At 45.1% G+C, this 23,280-nt stretch overlaps 1 protein-coding gene across 1 annotated transcript in view; it reads left to right on the plus strand.

Annotated features, from left to right (window-relative positions):
* Positions 1–23,280, plus strand: part of GSK3B (glycogen synthase kinase 3 beta) — a 362,942-nt gene that overhangs the window by 295,456 nt on the left and 44,206 nt on the right. Inside the window, 1 exon segment of the mRNA XM_030203995.1 lies at positions 10,832–10,929. Within this exon segment, the coding sequence (XP_030059855.1) occupies positions 10,832–10,929 (98 nt within the window).

Raw genomic sequence — 23,280 nt, forward strand, 5'->3', positions numbered from 1 at the left:
CCCAGTAACTGAGGTTTTTCTTGCAGGTGATAAAGGACTGAGAAAGGGCTGCTGGCTATTCTTATTGACAAATAATGCCTTCACTTGCACCTAAAAATGGATTTCTGCATATTGAGTGATACTTTACATGTTTTAACTTGGTTGTTTCAAATACTTACCAATACTAAACCACATATACATCTATGGAAAATATTCAACTGTATTGAAAGATCCCTCGAGATAGTATCTCATAAATGGAGTAGACTAGTATACCAGGGAAGCCCAGTTCAAATATTACTGTTAGTTCTTGTGATCGTAGGCAAGTCACTTAATCTCCATTGCCTCAGGTACAAACTTATTGTAGCCCACTGGGGGCAGGGAAATACCTAATGTGCTTGAATATAACTCACGTTAAACTGCTTCTGAAAAAGATGTGTTCTAAATCTAAATTTTGTAAATGCCTTTTTAGCAATATGTAAGTCACATTGAACCTGCCATACTGTGGGAAAATGTGGGATACAAATGCAATAAATAAATAAAAAATAAATAAATCCAAATGAAAAAAAAATCTGATCAGGCACAAGCTTGCTATAAAGACAACCATCTCAACTTATCGGATCCTGTAAAATAGGCCTTGACAATTTTTCATTGAATTTAGGCATCAGCCCAGAACTTTAGGAGCTGGCAGCTGAAACCTCTTGTTTCTTCTCTACCCCACACCCAATGTTATCCAGAGTGAAGCTCAAATGGAATAGGGAGAGGAATCCTCTCTGAGATCAGCAGCGACTCCTTAAGAAACTGATTTGACTAAGGCTGTTTTCCCATTCTGTGCCTGTAGCCAACAAAAATTTAATAAATCTGGCCATTAAAGTACCACTGCACATCACCCCTTCAAAAACTAGCAGTTTCTCTTCGCGAAGCATGGCGTCAGCTGTATGTCATCACCCACTTGACAGTTGAAGCAAAGAGGTAAGTACCTCTTTGTTTTACATATCACCATGGCATGAGTCCCCACCTCTTTGCCACCCCCTTCCCTCAGCCTTCACCCAGTCTTTCTCATACTCCCCAACCTTTGCCCAGGCTTTCTCTGAAACTCCCCCAGCCTTTGCCCATTCAGATACGAAACTTCAAGATCGGACCAAACATCTTGCATCACACATCTCAAGCTTTCAGAGAGCCAAATTGCAGTGGGGAAGCAGGAGATATGCTGTTTTCTGTAGCAGCACAACTCAACAAAACTTTCAGATGCAAGAAATCCCAGGTTCCAAAATTAAATTTTGAGGGACTTGTTGAGTCCTGTCCCAATACCCTGTCCAGTGTTATAATAAACTAAAATTATATTATTTTTGACGTCACCTCAATAAGGTGAGCACATGGTCCCTCCAATGCCAAGCACTATGTACAGACCTCTGCAAAAAGCCACTCAGAAACTTACCTTACCATACCATAACAGCACTAACTAGCGGAACTCAGCAATGAATATCCATGTTAGATTTGCATGTACTGCCCCAGTTGCATGCGAATCTAACTCATGAATATTCATTGAGGATATCCTATGAACCTGACTGGCTGGGATTCTCCCATGGACAGGTTTGGAACCACTGAATTACATGCTTGCAGAATACCACTGTCTCGCGCGCAAAACAGATCGTAAAAAAAAATGTGAAAGAAGAGCCACAAATCAGTAATGTAGATAAGAAGGTAAAAACTGAACTGGTAACCTCAAGAAGACTAAATGTTTAGCAACATTGGAGAAATAGAAACTGAAATATATATCCTCTTGTAGTGACAAAATATACAGATGACATAAATGCATACTTGAAAAAGCCAAAATAGTCCACTTAATAAATTCAAAATGAAATAGATTTTACCTTTATTGTCCAAGTAGTTTTTTTCATTTGCTTTGAGCCCAATGTCTCTCCTGTTTTTCTATTTTTTTCCTAACTTTTTCCAGGATTTGCTGTCCATTTACCATTTCTCTTTTCTTCTCTCATTCTCCCCCCATCTTTCTCTGTTGTTGGCCCTTACTTTTCAGTATTTTTCTTAATTTCATTTTTTCCGCTTCTCTATTCACTCAAAATTCACCCTGATTGTCAGCCTCTAGTTCTCAGTCTCTCTTTAAATTTTCACCTACCTATTAACTTTTCATCTCCTTTTCTCAGTTCCCCTAGTCCTCCTGTTTCACTTCTTTCTCAACTTCTTATGTGCTTCTATTTTTCACCGACTCCCCATTACACCTCTCTCTCCTATTCTCCCTATACTGGCTGCGATTTTATTATGCTATTCTTAGAAATAAAGGAAAAATCAGTCTAAGAAAGAAAGGTATCTTTATTACTCACCAGCTCAGGATCAGATATCAGTAGCAAGTTGTGCAAAATAATAGCAAACTTACAAAATCTAACCTCAGTAGCTCTGGTAATTATAAGTGATCAGACTAATTATGTAAAGAATAGAAAAAGAGAAAAAGGAGGAAGGAAAGTTTACTCCTCACTGTCATACAAAGGTCACAGAACAGAGAGAGAGAAAAAAAAAGAACGAAAGATTCTTAGCTGCAAAGAATTAGTTCTTACAAGGGGGGGTGGGGAAGGACACTCCCCTCAGAAAATAGGCTGTGGGCAAGGATATGAAACTTCTCTTGCCAGCCAGGCCATTTTCAGAGTCTCTTTAGATGAGCAGTCACTTATATACCCTTCCCATCACAAAGGACCACCTCATATATCACCCAATCAGCAATCCTGCAAGTACATAGGAGTCCTGTGATAGGGACTTAGTGTCCTTGCCACACCTCGGCTCAGTAACAAACAGTTGAGATGTCATGACAATGGGGGGCGGGGGGGCTTATCATTTTGTTTGTAACAAGACAGTTGGTTGGGATGTCATGGCAATGGTCTTTGTCAGTTTGTGGTCAGCCACAAATTCCTGCCTTGCAACTATCAGTGGAAACTCACAGAAACACACAAAAATGAGGCCCAAAAGAAAAAGACCAGAAAATTCTAGAACATTCCCTTCAAGTTAAGAATATCTACTCATCCTCTTCCCTCCCCCCTTCCCCCTTCAGGTTCAGCATCTCCACATCTCTCGTCTCCTTTGTCCCTCTTACACACAGCAGATAAAAATTTTAATTTTAGCCTGTCCACGGGCACCTTATTCAATTTCAGGTAGTCGTTCTCGGTATTTAGTTGATTGTGTTATGTGTTGGGACTACCCATCCTTTGCATGTCCCTTCTGTTAATATAGTCGTCCTAAATTGTTGTTCACTCCACTCCAAATCTTCATTACTCTATGATCTGTTGTCATAGGCGCCCGGTATAAGAGGCTTGGGGAGGCTAAGCCTCCCCAGCCAGAAGTGCAGCAAGGGCGGGGCGGGTGCAGCTCGTTAACATCACCCTCCCGGCTCCCCCCCCCCCCCCCCCGACTGGTGCGCGACGGTCCCGATCTTTACCCCCCCCCCCCCCCCCCCCGTCCTCCCGACTAGTGCGGTGCCGCTCTCCCCCTCCGCTCCTGTCACGTCGTCTTTGAACGAGGCTTCCTTCTTGTAGCATCAGCAATGATGTAAACGCCGTTGCTTTCAGCCTGCCCCGGAAGCACTCTCTGAACAGCTTCCCGCTTAGGAGGGACGCTGTCCAGAGAAGGCTTCCGGGGCAGGCTGAAAGCAACAGCGCTTACATCATTGCTGATGCTACAGGAAGGAAGCCTCGTTGAAAGACGATGTGACAGGAGCGGAGGGGGAGAGCGATACGATACTGCACTAGTCTGGGGGGGGGGGGGGGGAGAGAGGAAGCGATGCCAGACAGACAGACCGACCAAAAGGAAAGGGGGGTGGAGAAAGGAGGATGTGAGATGCCACATCTAAGGGGAAGAGGGAGGAAGGAAAGCAATGGCAGGGAATGGGAAAAGGGGGGGGGGTGGAGAAAGGAGTAAGAGTGATGGAAGCAAGAAGGGGGGGGGAAGAGAAAGGTGGGATGCATGAGGGAGAGGAGAGATGCATGAGGACGCTGGAGGAGAGAGAGAGAAAGTGGAAAAGTGCAGGGGAGAGCCAGAGAGAGATGGGGACATGGAAGAGAGCAGGGGAAAGCCAGGGACATGGAAAAGAGCAGGGAAGAGCCAGAGAGAGATGGGGAGAGAAAGAGGGGCCATGGAAAAGAGCAGAGGAGAGCCAGAGAGAAGATGCTGGATGGAAGAGGGGTACAGAGAGAGAGAGATTAGTGGAAAGATGGCGGGAGAAAGAGGGGACATGGGCAGGAGAGAGCAGCTGCTGGGGAGACCCTAGCTGTCAGACGGAGAAATGCTGAATGAAAGGAGGGAGAAAGAGGGAAAAGGTGGAAGGAGGGGGCAGAAAGAGGGAAGACGCTGGACGTAAGGGTAGGGAGGGAAAGAAAGAGGAAAGACACTGGAAGGATGGGGATAGAGAGCACATGCTGAATGGAAAAGGTTCAATAGAGAGAACTGTTTAGAAGGAAGGTGATATAGAGGGAGACAATGGATGGAAGGAGAGGGAGACAATAGACGGAAGGATTGGGAGAGGGTAATGGGTAGAAGGATGGAGAGAGAAAGAGGGATGACACTGGATGGAAGGGTAGGAGAGAAAGAGGGAAGGTGCTGGACATGGATGGATCCTCGGGAGGGAAGAGAGGAGAAATCTGGACATGGATGGAGTGGAGGGCAGGGAACAGAGGAGAAATGTTGGACAAGGATGTAGGGAAGGAAAGACAAAGGAAGTACATGCACATGGATGGAGGGGAGAAATGCTGGATATGGATGGAGGGGTAATTGCTGAATTCAAGGGCTGGATCGGAACACTTTGAGGGCAGATGCTGAAACTGGAGAAAGGATAGGGACAGGGCTACAGATGGGTAGACAGGACGCATAAGGACACAGGAGGATGGTGGACATGGTGAGAGAAAAAATATCAAATGGAAAGAAGACACTGGGACCAAAGCGAATAGAAAAACTAAATGATCAGACAACAAAGGTAAAAAAAAAGTATTTTATTCAGAATTTATTAACTGGAATATGTCAGATTGGAAATGTGCATCTGTGATATTTTGCATGTAAGTTTCAATTTTTCTAGTATTGCTGCATGCTGAGTCTGACTTCTTGAGGTAACTTTCCAGTTTTGCCTTCATATCTGTTGTGTCATGTGTTTTTCATGTGTAATCAAGGTGCAGTATTCTACTAGTGTGTAGTATTTACAGCCCTTTTTGGGTTTTTTTTGTTTCACTAGGTTTTAGAGCCCGGTGTAATTACAGTGCTGCCTTTCCACGCATAAGGTTGTAGCTCGTCCTGTCCTTGGAATTAGTGCTGTTATGGTTTGCTAAGGTTATGAGTGTGTTTTTGCACAAGTTCGTGTATAGTGTTTTGCAGTGGAGAGATTGTGTATTGGCCTTACTGAGGTGGCACCAAAACATCAGAAAGGGTTTTAGAGCCTAAATCATGACACATTACCTCTTGAAGGATCTACATATAGTTGTTAATAAAAGGAGCTCATTGTGAACACTATCCACCCTAAAAGGGTGTTTTGTGGCTTTACATGAGAATTGTGATATTATGATCCCTTGTTTCATATTGTTGACGGTCTGCATTTTCCATATGGGTGGTATATTGGTGTATTAGGATCTGCCTAGTGTTATGGTACAGTAAGGTTCTGAGTGTGTTTTTGCACAAATTTGTGCATACTGTTTTACAGTTGAGCGATTGTGGTTAGTATATGCTTTGAGCAACCACTTTATTCTTTGACATTTGATACATATCTAATATCTAAATTTAATAAAAGGTATTGTGACTTTTATTTTTATTTATTTTTTCAGTGTGTTATCAGACAATTATGGATTTAAGCTCCACCCCTAACCCCGCCCCCTTTAGCCTCCCCAAACAGTTGGGCCACCGACCGCCTATGTCTGTTGTCTCAATCTATTTTCTACATTTTTGGCCTTACAGAGACCTGGCTAAAACACAAGAGAGGAACCATATCTTTATCAGGACCTCTCTGTGGGGTATTGAGCATTCCATGGAGCCTTCACCTCCAAACCAAGGGGGTGGTCTTGGGTTAATTTTCCCCACTTCCTTTGTGTGTACTGAGATTCCCTCGATTTCCTTTAGCTATCCCGATGTTTTAGGGGTGCATATTTCGTCTTCATTCTCACTACATATACTTTTTCTCTGTTGACCACCATCTTCGAGAGTGGACCTCTGGGAGCTTATGTTTCAAACCTTAGACGCCACTGTGCATTAAAGCAACGTACTGATTTTGGGAGATTCAGTGTCCATGTAGACACACCTGCTTATGCCCATGTGGTATGTTTTCTTTTTTTTCTATCAGATATTGGTTTATCACAGCATATTTATTTTCCCACTCATAACTCAGGCCATACTCTAGATTTGATTCTGGCTAAAGATTCAGCCGTGTTTCCTCTTGTTAACTTTACAACTACCAGATTATCATAGCGAATGGTAGTTCTATGGTTTGGAATCAGGTATAATGCAAGCTGTCCTAATTGCAGAGTTAAGATGATACACCTCTGGCCATAGTTACCACCAGATTCCTCTCCTTCTCTTTTTACTTTTCTCCCAGGTAATTTTCTTGATCTTCCTGTGGAATCACAAGCTGAAGCATGAAATATGGCTGTTTCGAATGGTCTAGATTGATTTGCACCTATAGAAGAAGTTCAGCCCTCACGCTGTAAATCAGCCCCATGATACGGAGATGTTCTCTTCCTTGCCAAACTTCGCTTGCGTCAGGCCAATCACTTTTGGCATATGCGGCGTACTTCATCCCAGCAATCATTTAAATGGAACTACGAACATTTTGTCTTCATTTAAAAACAGCAAAGTGATCGTATTTTTCTCACATTCTGGCTTCTTCGAGTAATCCAGCGAGGGACGGTAAATTATTTCTTTGCGAAAAGATCCGCAGACTGGCATCGCACGACACTCACCTTCTGAGAGCTGACACATTGGCTAACCATGACACTAAAATCTCTCTTGCGGTCTTCGCTTTCTATGAATCCTTTGCTCTCTACTCCCATTGCTAGTGAAGGTAGTATAGCCAGTTGCCTGTTACTACTCTGACTGCCTTTTCTGCACCGACTTTAACCGAGCTCACCAAAGTTCTGTATTCCCTTAGGCCCACGTTTTGCACACTAGACTGTCTACCTTCAATATGGCTGAACTCTAATGTACAGGGTCTTCCCCTTTTACTGTGAAACATGATCTCCAACAGCCTTGAGTGCAGCACTGTTCCTCAGTCATAGAAGCAGGTAGTAATTCAACCCATACTGAAAAATTCTCGTTTAAACGCATCTGCAACAGTATCTTATTTGTCTTTTCTATCTAAAGTAATGGAGACCGTAGTCTATTTACAATTTCTTGCTTTTGTTGACCAAAAGAAAGTCCTCCATCCCCAGCAAGCGGGTTTCTGTAAATACAATAATAATGAAACAGCAATAGCTTCTCTACTAAGTGATTTGTTGTATGCAATTCTGGATAAAGGTAGTATTACTTTGGTGGTATCCCTTGACCTATCAACTTCTTTTGACCTGATGGATCACTCTGTACTTCTTCATGACTAGAAGCTATTAGGCTTACGGGTTTAGCACTTCACTGATTTTCTTCCTTTTTGTAGGATAGAACTTTTTCAGTTCATACAGGATCTGATATTTCTTTGTTTTGTGGGGTTTCACAGGGCTCCATCTTGTCTCTGTTACTATTTAATATCTATGTGAGCCCATTAGCCACACTTATTCAAACTCTTGGTGTTAAAACCCTCTTCTATGCAGATGACATTTTCCTAATTTTTCCAACATCTCTCTCCATTACAGTCTTGTCTGTTGGGCTTTGCAGATTGGTTAGCATCTGAGAAGCTAGTTCTAAATCCACATAAGACCATTACTTGTTGGGTCACTGGGTTGTTGCCTCAACCAAACATTGTCCCCATTCTATTTGAAATCTCTCTTCAGCCAGTTTCTCATTTAAATATTTAGGCATTTGGTTTGACTCAGAACTATCATTTAAGAAACAAATCTTGGAGGTGGTCAAAACCATTTTTAAAAAATTCTTTGTACCCTCCATTATTTATGTAGCTATCTAGACTTTCCTGTGCTTCACACTGCCTGCCATGCGTTTCTAATTTCTCGCATAGACTACTGCAAAGTGACATTGAGGCGTATTTTCAAAGCACTTACCCTTACAAAGTTCCATAGGTTACTATGGAACTTTGTAAGACTAAGTGCTTTGAAAATGAGCACCATTATATAACAGTGTGGCTAGAGTATTGTGTAGAGCTAAGAAATGTGATCTTGTCTCTCCACTGTTGACTCGCCTTCATTGGCTTCCATTTTCATATCGCATCTGGTTTAAAATTCTAATCCTTACAAAACTTACTGTTCTGGTGAACTGGTATATTTATCTTCATTGATCATTCCCTATGCGCCTACCCATTCTCTGCGCTTCTTGGATGCTGATAGACTAATTCTTCCCAGTCCAGAATCTGTACTTGAGTCCACTCGTCAATCAGCACTTTTCTTAGTGCCCAAATTATGGAACGACCTTCCCTCATAGTTGCGAGGGGAAATGTTGTTCCCTAAATTCAAAATTGGCTTTGGCATTCCCCTCACAGCTTAGATTTGCAATGCCTGTACAAACGGTATATGAACCTCAATAAATGAATGACTCTAGCCAGGCCGCAGCAGCAAGGGCAGCGCCAAAAGAAACATTAAGGGTTGTGCATAGGCTTCCATCACCTGCACTCTGCAGGCTTCTATCAACATTCTGCCCCCTGATGCACACTTTCTGTGGCTGTGGTGGTGGGACACTAGCAGGTGCTTGGAAGCCTCTGCAGGATGCTTTAAAGTTTCTTTTACGCTGTTCTTGCTGCTGGAGCTTAAGAAGAAAAGGAGACACTGCTGGGAGGAGGACCAAAGTGAAAGGGGATCTAGTTGGGGACAGCTGAAAATACCCATCTTCCCTGTTACTCTACCCACTGATTTAACCACTTAGGCCACTCCATTCAAAACATTTACTTGCAATTCCCTGTGCTCACTGACAACCTGCTGATACTACAACAGCCAGAGCTAGGTCCTGCAGTCTTTCCCACACTACTTCTGGAGAGGTCCAATGTGGAAGCATTTAAGGGGGCACATGATCAGATATCCTGGGTGGAGGACAGAGAAAGTGAACTTAATTGCAGAGGAAGGGTTGATGAAAAGTAAATAGGGGTTCATGATAGAGACCCACATAAGTACCGTATTTTTCGGACTATAAGACGCACCGGACCATAAGACGCACCTAGGTTTTAGAGGAGGGAAATAGGAAAAAAAAATCTTGTCCAAGTTTTGGATCGCCGTCCCCTACTTACGCGATGCCATGTTCCCTGGTGGTCTAGTGACGTCGGGGCAGGAAAGAGCCCCCTCTTTCCTGCCCATCGCGCTGCTCTCCGTGCTCCTGACTGCTTCCTGACGGTCTCGGCGATATTCAAAATGCATTTTGAATATCGCCGAGACCGTCAGGAAGCAGTCAGGAGCACGGAGAGCAGCGCGATGGGCAGGAAAGAGGGGGCTCTTTCCTGCCCCGACGTCACTAGACCACCAGGGAACATGGCATCGCGTAAGTAGGGGACGGTGATCCAAAACTCGCTACCTTCGGACTATAAGACGCACTCCCCATTTTCCTCCCAAATTTTTGGGGAAAAAAGTGCGTCTTATAGTCCGAAAAATACGGTATGTTTGCCTTGAGCCCATTATAGTGTTAATACGCCCCTGGCTGTGCGATACAAAGCATATTTCAGGTTTAGCAGCAGAGGCGGATGTAGACTGTAGCAGCTTGTTATAATATCACCTTTATAAGCCAGGATCAAGGTGGAGAGGAGAGAAAAATACGAGGAACATTGCAACTACTGCCTGTGGCAACACTCTGATATCCCACAGCAGTTGATTGAGGAATTCTGCATGAAAAGACAAATTTTGAAGCCTTGAGTATTTGTATTTTAATGAGTGTGAAAAGAGTCCAGTACATCTGAATAAGTAGCATTCATTGCCCCTGAAGAAGGGAGCCTTAGTTAATATTTATCAATGGCACCTAATGGGTAGACTCTAGTGGGGTCTGTTTGAGCTGAATTCTGAAGGCATCCAAGGTTTATGTCCCCTGTCTAAAGACCATGTTGCAATGGCTGAACTGAAGTGAGATGGGAGAATATTAAAATAAGCTTAAAATCCCCAGGTAACAGATGCCTAGAAATAGGCAGTTGATATACTATATTTTGTACAACCCTAGGTAGAATGATTTGTGCTTCAATTTGCCAGCCTTGGAGTTCTTTAGAGAAGTCTGTGGTAAAATTCATGAATGTTTCACAAATTTTGATGCCGGGTCAGTGTTGTCCATAATCTATAAACAAGAACGGATTGAAAAGGAGAGAGTCCTAACTTGTTTAGATGATGAAAGGTTGAAAATCTTATATTGAGCTGGCCTGGTTATTTAGTAGTGCTATGTGTTCTGCGAGAGATCAGGATGTGAATCCCAAACCTGGTTTCTGCTCTACAGGCCAGCTGGAACTGAAGATACTGTGGTGGGAAGGTTTTTATTGCACCTGTGAGGATGAGGAGCGATCTTACAACAGTGACATGTACTAACTGACTAACAGTATACTTGTTTCGTCTGTCACTTATTCTAGAGGACTGTCACATTGATGGCTAAGCTAGATTGGAATGAGGCAGGGACATGGGATACCCTAGATTGCGGTACATGAAGGTTAATTGCGATGTGGTACCTTTTGTGCTGGAAGCCCAAGGGAGCAGGAGGGAACTACTAGCTACATATTTTTTTTAAATGCCTGTTGGTGATTTGTATTCTGTTTCTTCAGATGTGTGGTCAGCAGGCTGCGTATTGGCTGAGCTGTTACTAGGACAACCGATCTTTCCAGGTGACAGTGGTGTGGATCAACTGGTGGAAATAATTAAGGTAGTATTTTTACACTTTTTTTTTTTTGGGGTGGGGGGGGGGGGGGGGTGAGAAGGTGGTAAACAGCACGGAACTGATGATATGAAAAGCTTGCTTGTGTGTACCCTAAATCCCCAGGCCAGAGCAGTTTATGTTGAAAACATTGAGTGTATACTTGTTCACAACTGTCATGGAATACAAGCAGACAGCTCTTTTTTGTTTTGCTTTGTTTTTCATTTTCTGAGGTGAAAATGAGGAGCCTGGTCAGTACAGAAGTTAAGAAGGTTTTCTGTGCTTCTTGCAATTCTGTTTTACAGACTCTTTTTAGACATAAGATTGCACTTTAACAGTACTGTAGCCTTTATGAATGGATACATGGAGTTCTTATAAGGTTTCTTTTTCAAGATATATTCTAGGCAGGTTTTTTTTTTCCTTTTATGTGTATAATCCTTTTGTTTAGACAGTCTTGCTGAGCTGAGTGCTAAATTTAGGTTCTAATTAAAATGTCTAGTTCACACCACATCAAACACTGTTTTGGCTTTATGGCACTTTTAGTTGTTGCCATGTACAAGATTTTGAAGTGGCTGTAATCTGCATGGAATTTACAGTGTATTAAATTTTGGTAAAGGGCCAGTATACTACACAGTCCTTGCTAGTGATTGACTTGGAAAAAGGTATGAGGAATATGTTATAGTTTGATTTTACATAATAGTATATCTAGTCATGCTACAGAAGAAGCATCAAGACAGGACTGTTTAATACCTTGACAGACTTTAAAATGAAAAGATGAAACAATTATTCCTTAGTGTATGCAGCAGAGGAATCCAGGAACTGGTGGGTTATGTCCGTCTTCAAGCAGGTGGAGATAGAGATTAGAAAGCTGAAGTTAGTGATACCAGATGGTCAGCTCCTCCTTCACTTCAGTATATCTGTAGCAGGTGTTAGACGGTGTCATCTCGTGGGCCTGCTCCTGGGGTTTTTTTTGGCCAGTTGAGCTTAGGGGGTGTTTGGGCTGTGTGCCAACTTTAGGGGCATACCTGGTGGCCTGGGTCCCTTCCGCACCATGTGATCCCTTTTCTCCCTGAGTTTGGGCTGTTGTTTGGACTCTAGCCTTCCTCACAAAGAAAAAATAAACAACAAAAACTTCTAGTCATCAACAGACCTGTGTTTGCTGGTGTTATCAGCTGTAAAAAAAAAAAAGAGCAATTCGGGTCTCAGGCTCTGCAGCTGCAACAGGGCAGCAGGTTGCTATTAGGAGTCTTGGGGGCAGCGTCTCTGAAGTCGCTGTGTGTGTGTAGCCTACTGAGCCAGTGTAGTGACAGGCTTGCCTGGGAGGTTCAGCTGTTGGCGGGAAATCTGGCTGCACGTCTCCGGTAAGTGCATTTTTTCTGCCATAGAGGGTTGCGCAGTATTGGCAGCGGAGGCCACCATAGGAAGCGCGTGTTGTGAGCAAGCTTTGGCAGCAGCGGTGATGGGTGTTGATGGAGGCACAGGCTGGCACCAGGGACTTCTTTCTCCCAAACGGGGTCCCCGCTCTGTTCCAGCTCTGAGGCACTGAATGCATGCGCCATTTTCTTTTAACACATCCGGATATGGCTCCCGCTTTCTGGCTGTTGGCTGCATTGGCGGCTTTGCCTCTGCTTTGGGGACCCCTTCAGGCTTTGTACTGATCTCTCCTGATCAGGGGAATTGTTTTGTTCCCTGATTTCGTCGTCCTTTTTCTCCTTGTCTCCTTGTCTCCACTGAATGATGTGGCGTTTGCCCCTCAGCATTTGTTTGTAGCCCGCCCCTTTTGAGGGTTTCTTCGGGTACAGTAGTGGCTTTTCTACCCTCTGCGGTAGATCCAGTGTTCCAGGAGAGACAGCTTGGGTGCCATGTTAGAGGTGGAATCATTGGGACCTCTCTCTGGTTCCCCCTCGATAGCTTCGTTCTCTGGGGAGTTTTTACGGCCATCTTGGGCAGATGGGGTCTAGATGGCAAAGTTTTCCAGAAGGAATCTGATGGGCCTTCTGAGGTGCGCCCAGTGGTGTGCTAGTAAATTTTTAACAGGCTCTCTCCCCCGGTCCACCTCGGCGGCGCCCCTCCCCCAAAATTGCAGAGCTGGCTATAGCCGGGGGGGGGGGGGGGGGGGGGGGCAATGCATTACTCTCTCCAGGAAAAAAAAATTAAATGATCCCAGGTTTCAATCTAATTCATGTTTAATATGGGATAAAATGCCATAAATAAGTAAATAAATATAAACTTTTAACGTTCAGCACCTGATTTTCAAAGTGGACATATTCCAAACACTATAATGAAAATAAAATTATTTTTTTCTACCTTTGTTGTCTGGTGATTTTGTTTCTCTGATCATGCTGGCCCAGTACCTGATTCTGCTGCTCTCTATCTGTTCCCTTGACTCCATTTCCAGGGCTTCCTTTCCATTTATTTATTTTCTTTTCTCCTTTCTTCTTCATTTCTGGTCCTCCGCAGACTTGACTGTACAGTGGATCCAGCTTCTGCCTATTTTCTCCATCCATGTGCAGTTTCTCTCCTCACTTCCTTTTCCCTCATCTAATCTCCTTCCTCTATCTTCCCTCCATGTCCAGCATTTCTTCTCTCTCCCTTCCCTTCCCTTCCCTCCCCTCCATCCATGTCCAGAATTTCTCTTGCCCTCCCCTCCATCCATGTCCTGAAACTCTCCTCTCTCCCCTGCCCCTCTCTATCCATCCATACCCAGCAATTCTCTTCTCTCCCCTGCCCCCCTCTACCATCCATGCCCAGCAATTCTCTTCTCTCCTCTGCCCCCCTCTACCCATCCATGCCCAGCAATTCTCTTCTCTCCCCTGTCCCCCTCTACCCATCCATGCCCAGCAATTCTCTTCTCTCCCCTGCCCCCTCTACCCATCCATGCCCAGCAATTCTCTCCCCTGTCCCCCTCTATCCATCCATGCCCAGCAATTCTCTCCCCTGCCCCCCTCTACTCATGCATGCCCAGCAATTCTCTCCCCTGCCCCCCTCTACTCATGCATGCCCAGCAATTCTTTCCCCTGCCCCCTCTACCCATGCATGCCCAGAAATTCTGTCCCCTGCCCTCCCGCTCCCATCCATGTCCAGCGATTCTCCGTCGCCTCCCGCTCCCATCCATGTCCAGTGATTCTCCGTTGCCCCCCCCCCCCCCCCCCCGCTCCCATCCATCTTTTTTTTTTTCACTCTCCCATATTGCTTGCCCTGACAAAGCAGTTCTTTGCATAGCTGGGGCAGCTAACACTATGCTATAGTGCCACGTTTAGCTGTGTTGGTTTCCCATAGCAGCTCTGCTCTTCTAGTTTTGCACTTGACATTTGTCAAACTATTGCATACCAGCTCCAGCTTCCACTGTATCAGTGGCACCTCTAGCTAGCTGTATGTTGCAGTCTCTAAGGCTTTTATTGCACTTTCGCACTTTCTTTGTATTGGACAGCTAGCTATAGTCCAAACTACTTCATTTTAGCATTCTTCCCTGCATTTCTCCTCTAGAAAGCATTTCTAGTGTTTCCCCTTTGGCCCCCCTCATCTGCGGTTTCTCTGTTTGGCTCTTCTGGGCCCTCATATTCAGTTCCAGGCTTTGCCTCCATTCACCTTTTGGGAGTCTTGCGGCATTCTCTGCAAGGACGACATCAGAGCGCATCCCGCTCTAGACGAGATCTGAGAGTCTACCTTCCCAGGTCTTCTCGCTGTTGGAATCCTTGGGCTAGGTGATCACCCTTCAAATGAGCCACCTTGTCCCGTCCCAGACAGCTCTGGTATGATTTTTTTTTCTTGACCGAGGGCTGGAGGATCTAGCTTCAGACTCGGGTGTGCAGTCTGCTCAGGGCGCCGAGTCTTCAGGCCTGGCAATGCTTTCATTTCTTGGGCTCTGTGACGGGCACTTTGGAGGTAGTGCCGTGGGCTGTGCTCCTATGCGACATCTACAGCTCTTGCTTTTCAGCAGGTGATGTCCTGTGTCCCAGGAGTGTCAGCGGTGTGTTCCATGGCTGTTCTTGGCATGGCTGCTCATGAACTGGTGGCTCCACAATTCCTCCCTTTGGAAGGGATGCCTTGGCACCTCTGCAGTGGATGGTGGTGGTCATGGATGAGTCTCTCGGACTGGAGAGCCCTTTGCCTCCTTCATCCGCCTCCGGGGCGGTGGATGGCACAGGGGACAGTGCGGCCAATCTCCCGCCTGGACCTGCTTTTGGTGCTGTTCGTTTTCTAGCCTTTCAGGACACATTGCGGGCCAGGTGATGCTTGTGCCTTCGGAGAACTTGACGGCAGTGGCTGCTTCTTTGACAGAGTGGGACTCAGTCGGGCCGTGGCCATCAGGGCATTTTGCCCCCATGGAGTGGGCAGAGGACCTTGCGTTCCGTTTCTCCGTGGCCCACTTCGTGGGCTTTTCCTACGTTGAGTTCTCTTTTTCTGCCATCTTCTGCTCTCAGCAGAGTGTTTATTCCGCACCAGTGCTTCCCCAGTTTGGCCTCAGGTAGAGAGCTCCACAGGTAGATCTGATGGCGCCCCGGCTGGACACCGAGATGTCGTCTTCTGTCATCGGAGAGAAGGCAGTTCAGCAGGGCTGGTTGTTCAGCTGCTTCCTTAGCCAGAGGACATTCTTCGATAGTGTTTCCTCCGTGGCCTCTCTGTGGCTGAGTTATTTTCGGATTGCTCGCCACCGGGGTCAAGTCATTCTGGTAGCTCCGAATTGGCCACGGCACCCTTGGTATTCGGATATGGTGCAGCTCCTGGTGGCGCCTTCGTTTTGTATCCCGCTTGACTCCGGGCTCTTCCTTCAGGGTCCGTTACTGAATGGATGATCCCTCTCACTGTGGTCTTACGGCCTGGTTTTTTGGGAGGTTAACTCTGAGGAGCAGAGTTCTTTGGTCACAGTGATTTCTGCTCTATTGCGAACTTGTATGCGGTCCACTTCGATCGCGTGTTCTTGGGTGTAGTGGAATTTTTGAGGCATGGTTGTGGCCCATGCTTGGTCTTCATTGCAGGCATCTGTTCCTCAGCAATTTATTTTTTTCTGCAGGATGGGCTGTAGAAGGGCCTGGCCTGGCTTTGCACTCGGATGTAGTTAATTTCTTGCAGACTGCTTTGCTCCTCCACTGCTGCGACCTTGTTCACCCTGAAACCTAGTTCTTGTTCTCCGAGCCTAGCTTAGGGCTCCTTGTCTACTTAGCATTACTTCGAACTCTTTTTTTTATCCTTTGTAGATGGCTTCGCTTAGGAACTTACTCACTAGCAGTGTTCTTGGTTGACAATTCTTCGGCACGCAGAGTGTCTGAAATTTTAGCGCAGCCATGCCAAGCTGTTTTTCTGCAATTCCTGAGTCTGGAGTGACCTTGCATTCGGTTCCTCCTTTTCTTTCTGGCTGTGGTTTGGCTTTTATTCTTTATCAGCCTCTCTTTCTTCCCTCCTTTTGGGGCGGGGATTTTCACGCGGAGTATACGGTGCTTTGTCTTCTGGATGTTAGGAAGGTTCTCCGGCATTTGCAGATGTTGCATATTTTTCAGCATTCAGATCTTCTCTTTGTCGTTCTCGCTAGTTCTTGCCGTGGAATGACGGCCTCTGATCTGATTTTATTTTTTTTTTCTCGTTAGATTGCAGATTTTGTGTTTCCGTGCAATTTTTGAAAGGTTGTGTTCCGCTGGTGGCGTTACAGGCTTGTTCAATGAGGTTGCTATCTACCTCTTGGGCGGAAGTGAAGGAGGAGCTGACCGTTTCGTATCACTGCCTTCAGCTTTTGTAATCTCTATCTCCACCTGCTGGTAGATGGGCATAACTAGGGTTACCATATGTCCGGATTTACCTGGACATGTCCTCTTTTTGAGGGCATGTCCGGGCAACTGGGCGGTTTTTGCCAATCTGCCCTTTTGGATTTCTGGACAAACGGGCAGGCTCATGGGTGGATGACCCGCCCGCCAGCCTGCCCGTTTGTCCAGAAATCCGGACAAACGGGCAGATTGCTAGCCTTCCCTCCCCTTACTAGTGCCCTGGTGGTCTACTGACCTCTTTCGCCTTCGGGGCAAGAAAGAGCCGATTCAGAATGGCCGCAGGATCTCTTCAAAGTTGGCACTGTCAGCGCAAATGGTAAAATGTAGTGTAAAATGTACCAAAGTTCAAAGCCAATTATTAATAGAGTCTGCCTGAAGCAGCTTGTGAACAGTATCATCTGAAAGAGAAAATTGTGCTCTACAACACTGTGTTTTTGTTTTGCAATGCCACATTAAGTAGCCATTTACTCAGGTCAAAGTATGTTATATTTAGTACGCTTGATGCGCTAATTTTTCTTCATTTCTAGGAAATTGAGTCTGACAGTGCCAACTTTGAAGAGATCCTGCAGGGCGGTTATAGATGCTGGTTAGTTGCAAATCTGACAGTATTATGTCCAGCACAAGCATGATGCTTGTTCAAAATTTCAAGTCCGTATCTTTGTTTGCATGGAAGTTGTTGCAGTCTGAATATTGGTCTAAATATGTTCCGATGAGTCACGACCAATTTTGATGCACACTTTGAGTCAACTTGTTTGACTGGATTTTGCATCCATAATGTTAAAATGTATTTCATCGGAATTAGCATCAAGAACTGTACAGGATTTGAATTTTTCAGCCATTCTTATAAATGTGTTTGGATTTTATTAGACCCCAAAAATGGCAGTTTGGTAAATGTCGCACGCTCATGGACTGACAACCTTTCAGAAAAGGGGTTCTAGATCTGCAACTATTGCAGTTAGAGAACTCACATTTTGGGAAACTTAGTTTAACACCTAACTCGCGCAACAGATAAAGTTTGAACAAAATTGGAGACATGGTGGGAGGTTTAGACCACTTGGCATGGAATGACCCAATATGACTTACTGGCAAAAAGTATTTGGCTGTCTGAAAATTGGCCTTTCTATGCGTGACTAAAAAGTATGTGCATTCTAGTGTGCTCATACTTTAGCTAGAGTGACAGGGGGCATTTCATGTAGTGTATTTTGGAGGAGGGGAATGCATGGAGTGGCCTAGTGGTTAGGGTGGTGGACTTTGGTCCTGGGGAACTGAGGAACTGAGTTCGATTCCCACTTCAGGCACAGGCAGCTCCTTGTGACTCTGGGCAAGTCACTTAACCCTCCATTGCCCCATGTAAGCCGCATTGAGCCTGCCATGAGTGGAAAAGCGCGGGGTACAAATGTAACAAAACAAACATGTGTAGATGGCATTTTCATCTCTTTACATCTGTTTTTCCAGCAAAAACCTACATGTAGGATAGTCAGGTACAAAAAGTACTGCACTTTGTATCTGTGCAAGTATCAAATTGAAAGTATGTGGCATAGATTCAGAATAAAAATAAGTGCAGAACTCATAGGTAAAAGTCTGTGTTTGTCCAAATGCAGACAGTCTCAAAATTGTCCCCCTACCATCAACCTCCATATAATGAACATTGAGTGTGCTTGGTAATTGAAGATGTTCATTAATATACAAAAAAGATATATAGCTAGGGAATAAATAATTTTTCTTTATCACCAGCTTGACATCAGTTGGCAGTAATTTAGTGTCTGTCCTGTGGCAGCATTTCAGCATGAGTATCTGTAAGAGTGAAGAAAGAAACTTGCTTTCCAAGGCACTGCTGCTTCACTGTCAGTTAGTAGCAGTGGTGCTGATAAACAATAAGCCATAGCAGGAACAGCACAGAACCTGTCATAACATGCCCAAAACTTAACCCATTTTGTGTAATTGTTTCCTAGAGAGACATACAGCTGAGAAGCAGAATGGGTACCCTGCATACAGGAAAATTCGGAACGGGCGAACATTAAAACTGTGGGTTGGGAAAACAGGTTAAAATGAGCCCCAACCATAAGTACCATGGCCTTGGCTCTCTCTTCACCAAGACATGGCAAACTAAAAATCAGTTGATCAGGCAGACAGATTTGACATCACATTGACTAACAACAGAAAGAATGCTTCTATTTCCAAAGGGAGATACAAGAAATCTATCCAAAAATTACAGATCAATAATTTGTCTATTTACTATCAGCTGTTCACTGCAAAAAATACTGGCAGAATATAAGATCATATTGGAAGAAGTGACATCAGCCACCAGCATGGATGCCTGAGTCCGAACTCCTGCCCTTCATAGTGCTTTGCAGAGGCAATCCCCTACCATCACAGCAGTTTTCTTGCCAAATCTTGGTGATCTTACCTTAAATGTTGCCTTGGCGAAGCAGGATCTTTATCAGTTTCACTGAACCACCAGTGTGGTCTACACACAGTCGGTGTCCTCTGAGCACCGTGTGGACTCTGAGCTGCCAGAAAGTTTGGACAGTGAGACTAAGGAACGAAGACGGGGGACACCCGTGGGGTTCCGCCTGAGTTTTGGAAGCTGTTCCAGGACCTCATGTCTGACTTTCATGCTACGCGGGAAGACATTTCCACCATGCTTGACTCCCTAAGTCAGAATGTAAGTGAAATGGGTACACATGTTGAAGGCCTTGAGAAGCAAATGGATGAACACACTGAGACGATACTGGAGGTGCAGGTCAAACACAATGAGTTAGCGGCACAGCATGCTGAGCTTTTATATAAGCTGGATGACTTGGAAAATTGCTGCAGGTGTAATAATTTGTGAATTAGGGGCGTCCTGGACGGTGGAGTACAAGAAAATGTGGCGCAAATTACCCCCACCTAACAAGTCTAGAGACATTATCGTGTGCTTTTCCAAGTTTGCAGATGAGTAGATTTTGCAAAAGGCGCACGCACCGGTGGGAAGCTCTCATTTAAAGGGGAAACAATACAACTTTAACAGGCTCTGTCCGCTTACACGCCCGCATGGCACAGAGTCGGAGGTGCTACAAAAGGAAATTGTGAAGTACAAATGGTCTTCTGTCTTCCCTGCTGGCACTTTGTTTTCCCCTTAGGGGCAATCTGCATAAACTTGAAACACCGAACGAGGCATGGAAGCTTTTGAGAGAGGCTGGACTGGTGACTTCAGAGCAGCCTGAGCCTCCGACTGGGAGCACAGTCGGGTGACAAGAGGGGCCACCTGGACTTGAGTCTCTCTTAAACGGAAAAGACCATCTCGAGCCTCTCCACAGCACTGATTCTTGTGACTGGCTTAGTATGATTTAACTTGATATCTGCCTTCTTGGGGCTCTGCTGTGTTTTGATAGCAGTGGTTTTCTTGTTGTTCTCTGCAGTCTTGGGCCACTCTGCCGTCTGCCCCTAGGGGTAGAGGTTGATAGTCTGCTCTGTTCCTATGGCTTTGTTCACGGCTCCGGACTGCCCCAACTAGTGGTCGGCCTGTTGAATGGTTTTTGAATATTTCTGGTTTGTGTATCTTGTGGGGGGTTGTGTATGATGTATGTGTAGTAGAGAGGCGGGTATGGGCTAGGGGGGTGGTTACTTTCTCAGTGTTTCCCACCAGAGTGTCTGTGATATTTGTGGTTTTGGGGAGCACAGTAGTCAATTTGGGGGGGGGGGGGGGTTGGGGAGGGTATTGCTGGGTACTGAAACAGATGTTTTGGAGACCTTATTCTTGAATTCTGACAGTGCTGGATGATTTTTACTTATCCAGGTTGCCTTATTTGAGTATAGTATTTATTGGTTTTTGTGATGACAGTTTGTATTCTTACCCTTTGGGTTAAGGAGTTAAACTCCCTGCATAAGCCTAGGCACCTAGGCAAGGAGTTGGTGTCTCGGAGGGCTCATGTGGTCCTCTTGCAGGAGATGCGCTTTAAGCCATGTAATGAGGCCTTGTTACGCTATAGTCATCCCACTGTGGTTTTTGTGGGTTTTTTTTTTTTTTTTACATCTGAAAAGGGTGGGAGTAAGACAAAAGATGTGGTAATCCTTTTCCACTGGGACCTAGCTATCTTAAGGTTCAGAGAAATCCTGAAGGGCAATACTTATTTCTGCAGATCCTGCTAGACCAGTGTCAGCTCACTATAGCCAATGTGTACTCTCCAAATGTTCACTAAACAGAATTTTTTGTTAAGCTAAACAGGACTTGTCCTTGTCTATATTGGGGCCCTTAATCATGGGTGGTGGAACTCATGCCTGGAACCGGACCTGGATACAACCAGCAGGGATGTAGTGGGCTATGTTAAAACTGCTAGGGCACTTCAGTGCTCTCATTACAGATCTGGACTTGGTGGACGGGTGATGGGATAGTCATTCAACCCAGCGTGATTACACTTTTTATTCAACCACACATCTTATGTACCCTAGAATAGACCACCACCTCTTTCTAGATAAGCTCTGAGAGGACACCTAGTAGGTGCAGATATTGGTCACATTTTACTGTCTGACCATGTCCCTTGCTGGCTCGATTTGGAGGCAATTTGGGAGGAAACCAGGAACAGATGCTGGACTCTGAATACACAGTTGCTTAAGAATGAAGCTATAGTGCAGGGATATAGAGCAGTCTTATAGAATTATTTGACCCATAATTTGAACTCTGTCCCCTCAAATGCAACTGTGTGGAATCAATGAAAGTGGTTTCTCGAGGGTACTCTTAAGGAAGTTGCAAAGTGTAAGAGGCAGTATGAGTCTGCTAAGTTGCAGCTTGAGCAGCAGATAACAGAACTAGAGCGTCAACATAAACTAACTAGAGAGGGCCTTCTGGACGGAGCTCCAGGGGACCCGCTTTTCCTTGGAAGCCCTTAGGCAGGATGAGTTGGCCTTCTGGATGGAGTACCTTAGGTAACAGAGATATGAGTATATGGGGAAAGCCCATAGGCTGTTGGTCACTAAATTGTGTAAGACGGCATATTGGCAAAATCAAGGATAAAGGCAGGTGTTCAAGTTTGTCTGTGGAGATACAGGAGAAATTTCGGGAACATCTAGGGGACCTGTATTCGAAGGATGAGTGTATCTCAGTGATACAAATAGATACTTACTTAGCCTCTACTACTACTACTACTTGACATTTCTAAAGCGCTACTAGGGTTACGCAGCGCTGTACAATTTAACATAGAAGGACAGTCCCTGCTCAATGGAGCTTACAATCTAAAGGACAAATGTACAGTCAGTCAAATAGGGGCAGTCTAGATTTCCTGAAAGGTATAAAGGTTAGGTGCCGAAAGCAACATTGAAGAGGTGGGCTTTGAGCAAGGATTTGAAGATGGGTAGGGAGGGGTCTTGGCCTAAGGGCTCAGGAAGTTGATTCCAAGCATAGGGTGAGGCGAGGCAGAATGAACGGAGCCTGGAGTTGGTGGTGGAGAAGGGTACTGAGAGGAGGGATTTGTCCTGTGAGTGGAGGTTACGAGCGGGAATGTAAGGGGAAATGAGGGTAGAGAGGTAATGAGGGGCTGCAGACTGTGAGTGCATTTGTAGGTAAGAAGGAGAAGCTTGAACTGTATGCGGTATCTGATTGGAAGCCAGTGAAGTGACCTGAGAAGAGGGGTGATATGAGTATATCGGTTCAGGCGGAATATAAGATGTGCAGCAGAGTTCTGAACAGATTGAAGGGGGGATAGATGGCTAAGTGGGAGGCCAGTAAGGAGTAGGTTGCAGTAGTCAAGATGAGAGGTAATGACAGTTGTCCCATCTTACCCCCCCCCCCCCCCCCCCCAAGCCTAACAGATTAGACACGGAAGTTACTCCTAAGGAAATACTGAAGGCAATTAGAACCCTGCTGACTGGTAAGGCTCCCGGCCTGGATATCTACCCACTAGAATTTTACCTTTTCTAGTGAGGTGGTGCCCCTTTTTACTAAGGCTATAAACAGTGCCAGGCGCGGGGCAGCATTGCCTGCCATTAGATTGGATGTCTGGATTATAGTTATTCTCAAAGAGGGCAAGGATAAAACAGGATGCCAATCTTATAGGCCTATATCAGTGCTTAACTCTGATGTTAAAATAATTTCTAAAGTGTTGGCCACTAGACTGGGAGGATTGCTGCCTAATTTAATAGACGCTGATCAGGTTGGATTTATCCCGAGAAGGCGGGCAGCAGATAACATCCATAGAGTTGCTAACTTAATCCATGTGACTAAACTAAAAAAGATTATAACCTTTATATTAGGGATAGATGCTGAAAAAGCTTTTGATAAGGTTTACTGGGGATATATGGATCAGGGGGGTTGGGAGTCTCTACTCTGCGTCTAGAGCTTGTGTCCGCATCAATAAGAGTAACTCTGAAATGTTTCCTTTGACTCAGGGCACTAGGCAGGGGGTGCCCCTTGTCGCCCCTGCTTTTTGCTCTGACAATAGAACCCTTTGTTGCTGCGATTCGGATTAATCTTGAGGTGGGTGGTATTTATGTAGGGCATCACGATGTTTTGCTTACTTTGACCAACCTGATAGCATCCCTTCCCAATTTGATAGCAGAGATGGATGCATTCTCCCTAGCTTCTGGTTTTAAGGTCAACGTGAGCAAGACTGAAGCTTTTAAGGTT

This window comes from Microcaecilia unicolor, chromosome 5 (genome assembly GCF_901765095.1).
Source record: "Microcaecilia unicolor chromosome 5, aMicUni1.1, whole genome shotgun sequence".
NCBI lineage: Eukaryota > Metazoa > Chordata > Amphibia > Gymnophiona > Siphonopidae > Microcaecilia > Microcaecilia unicolor.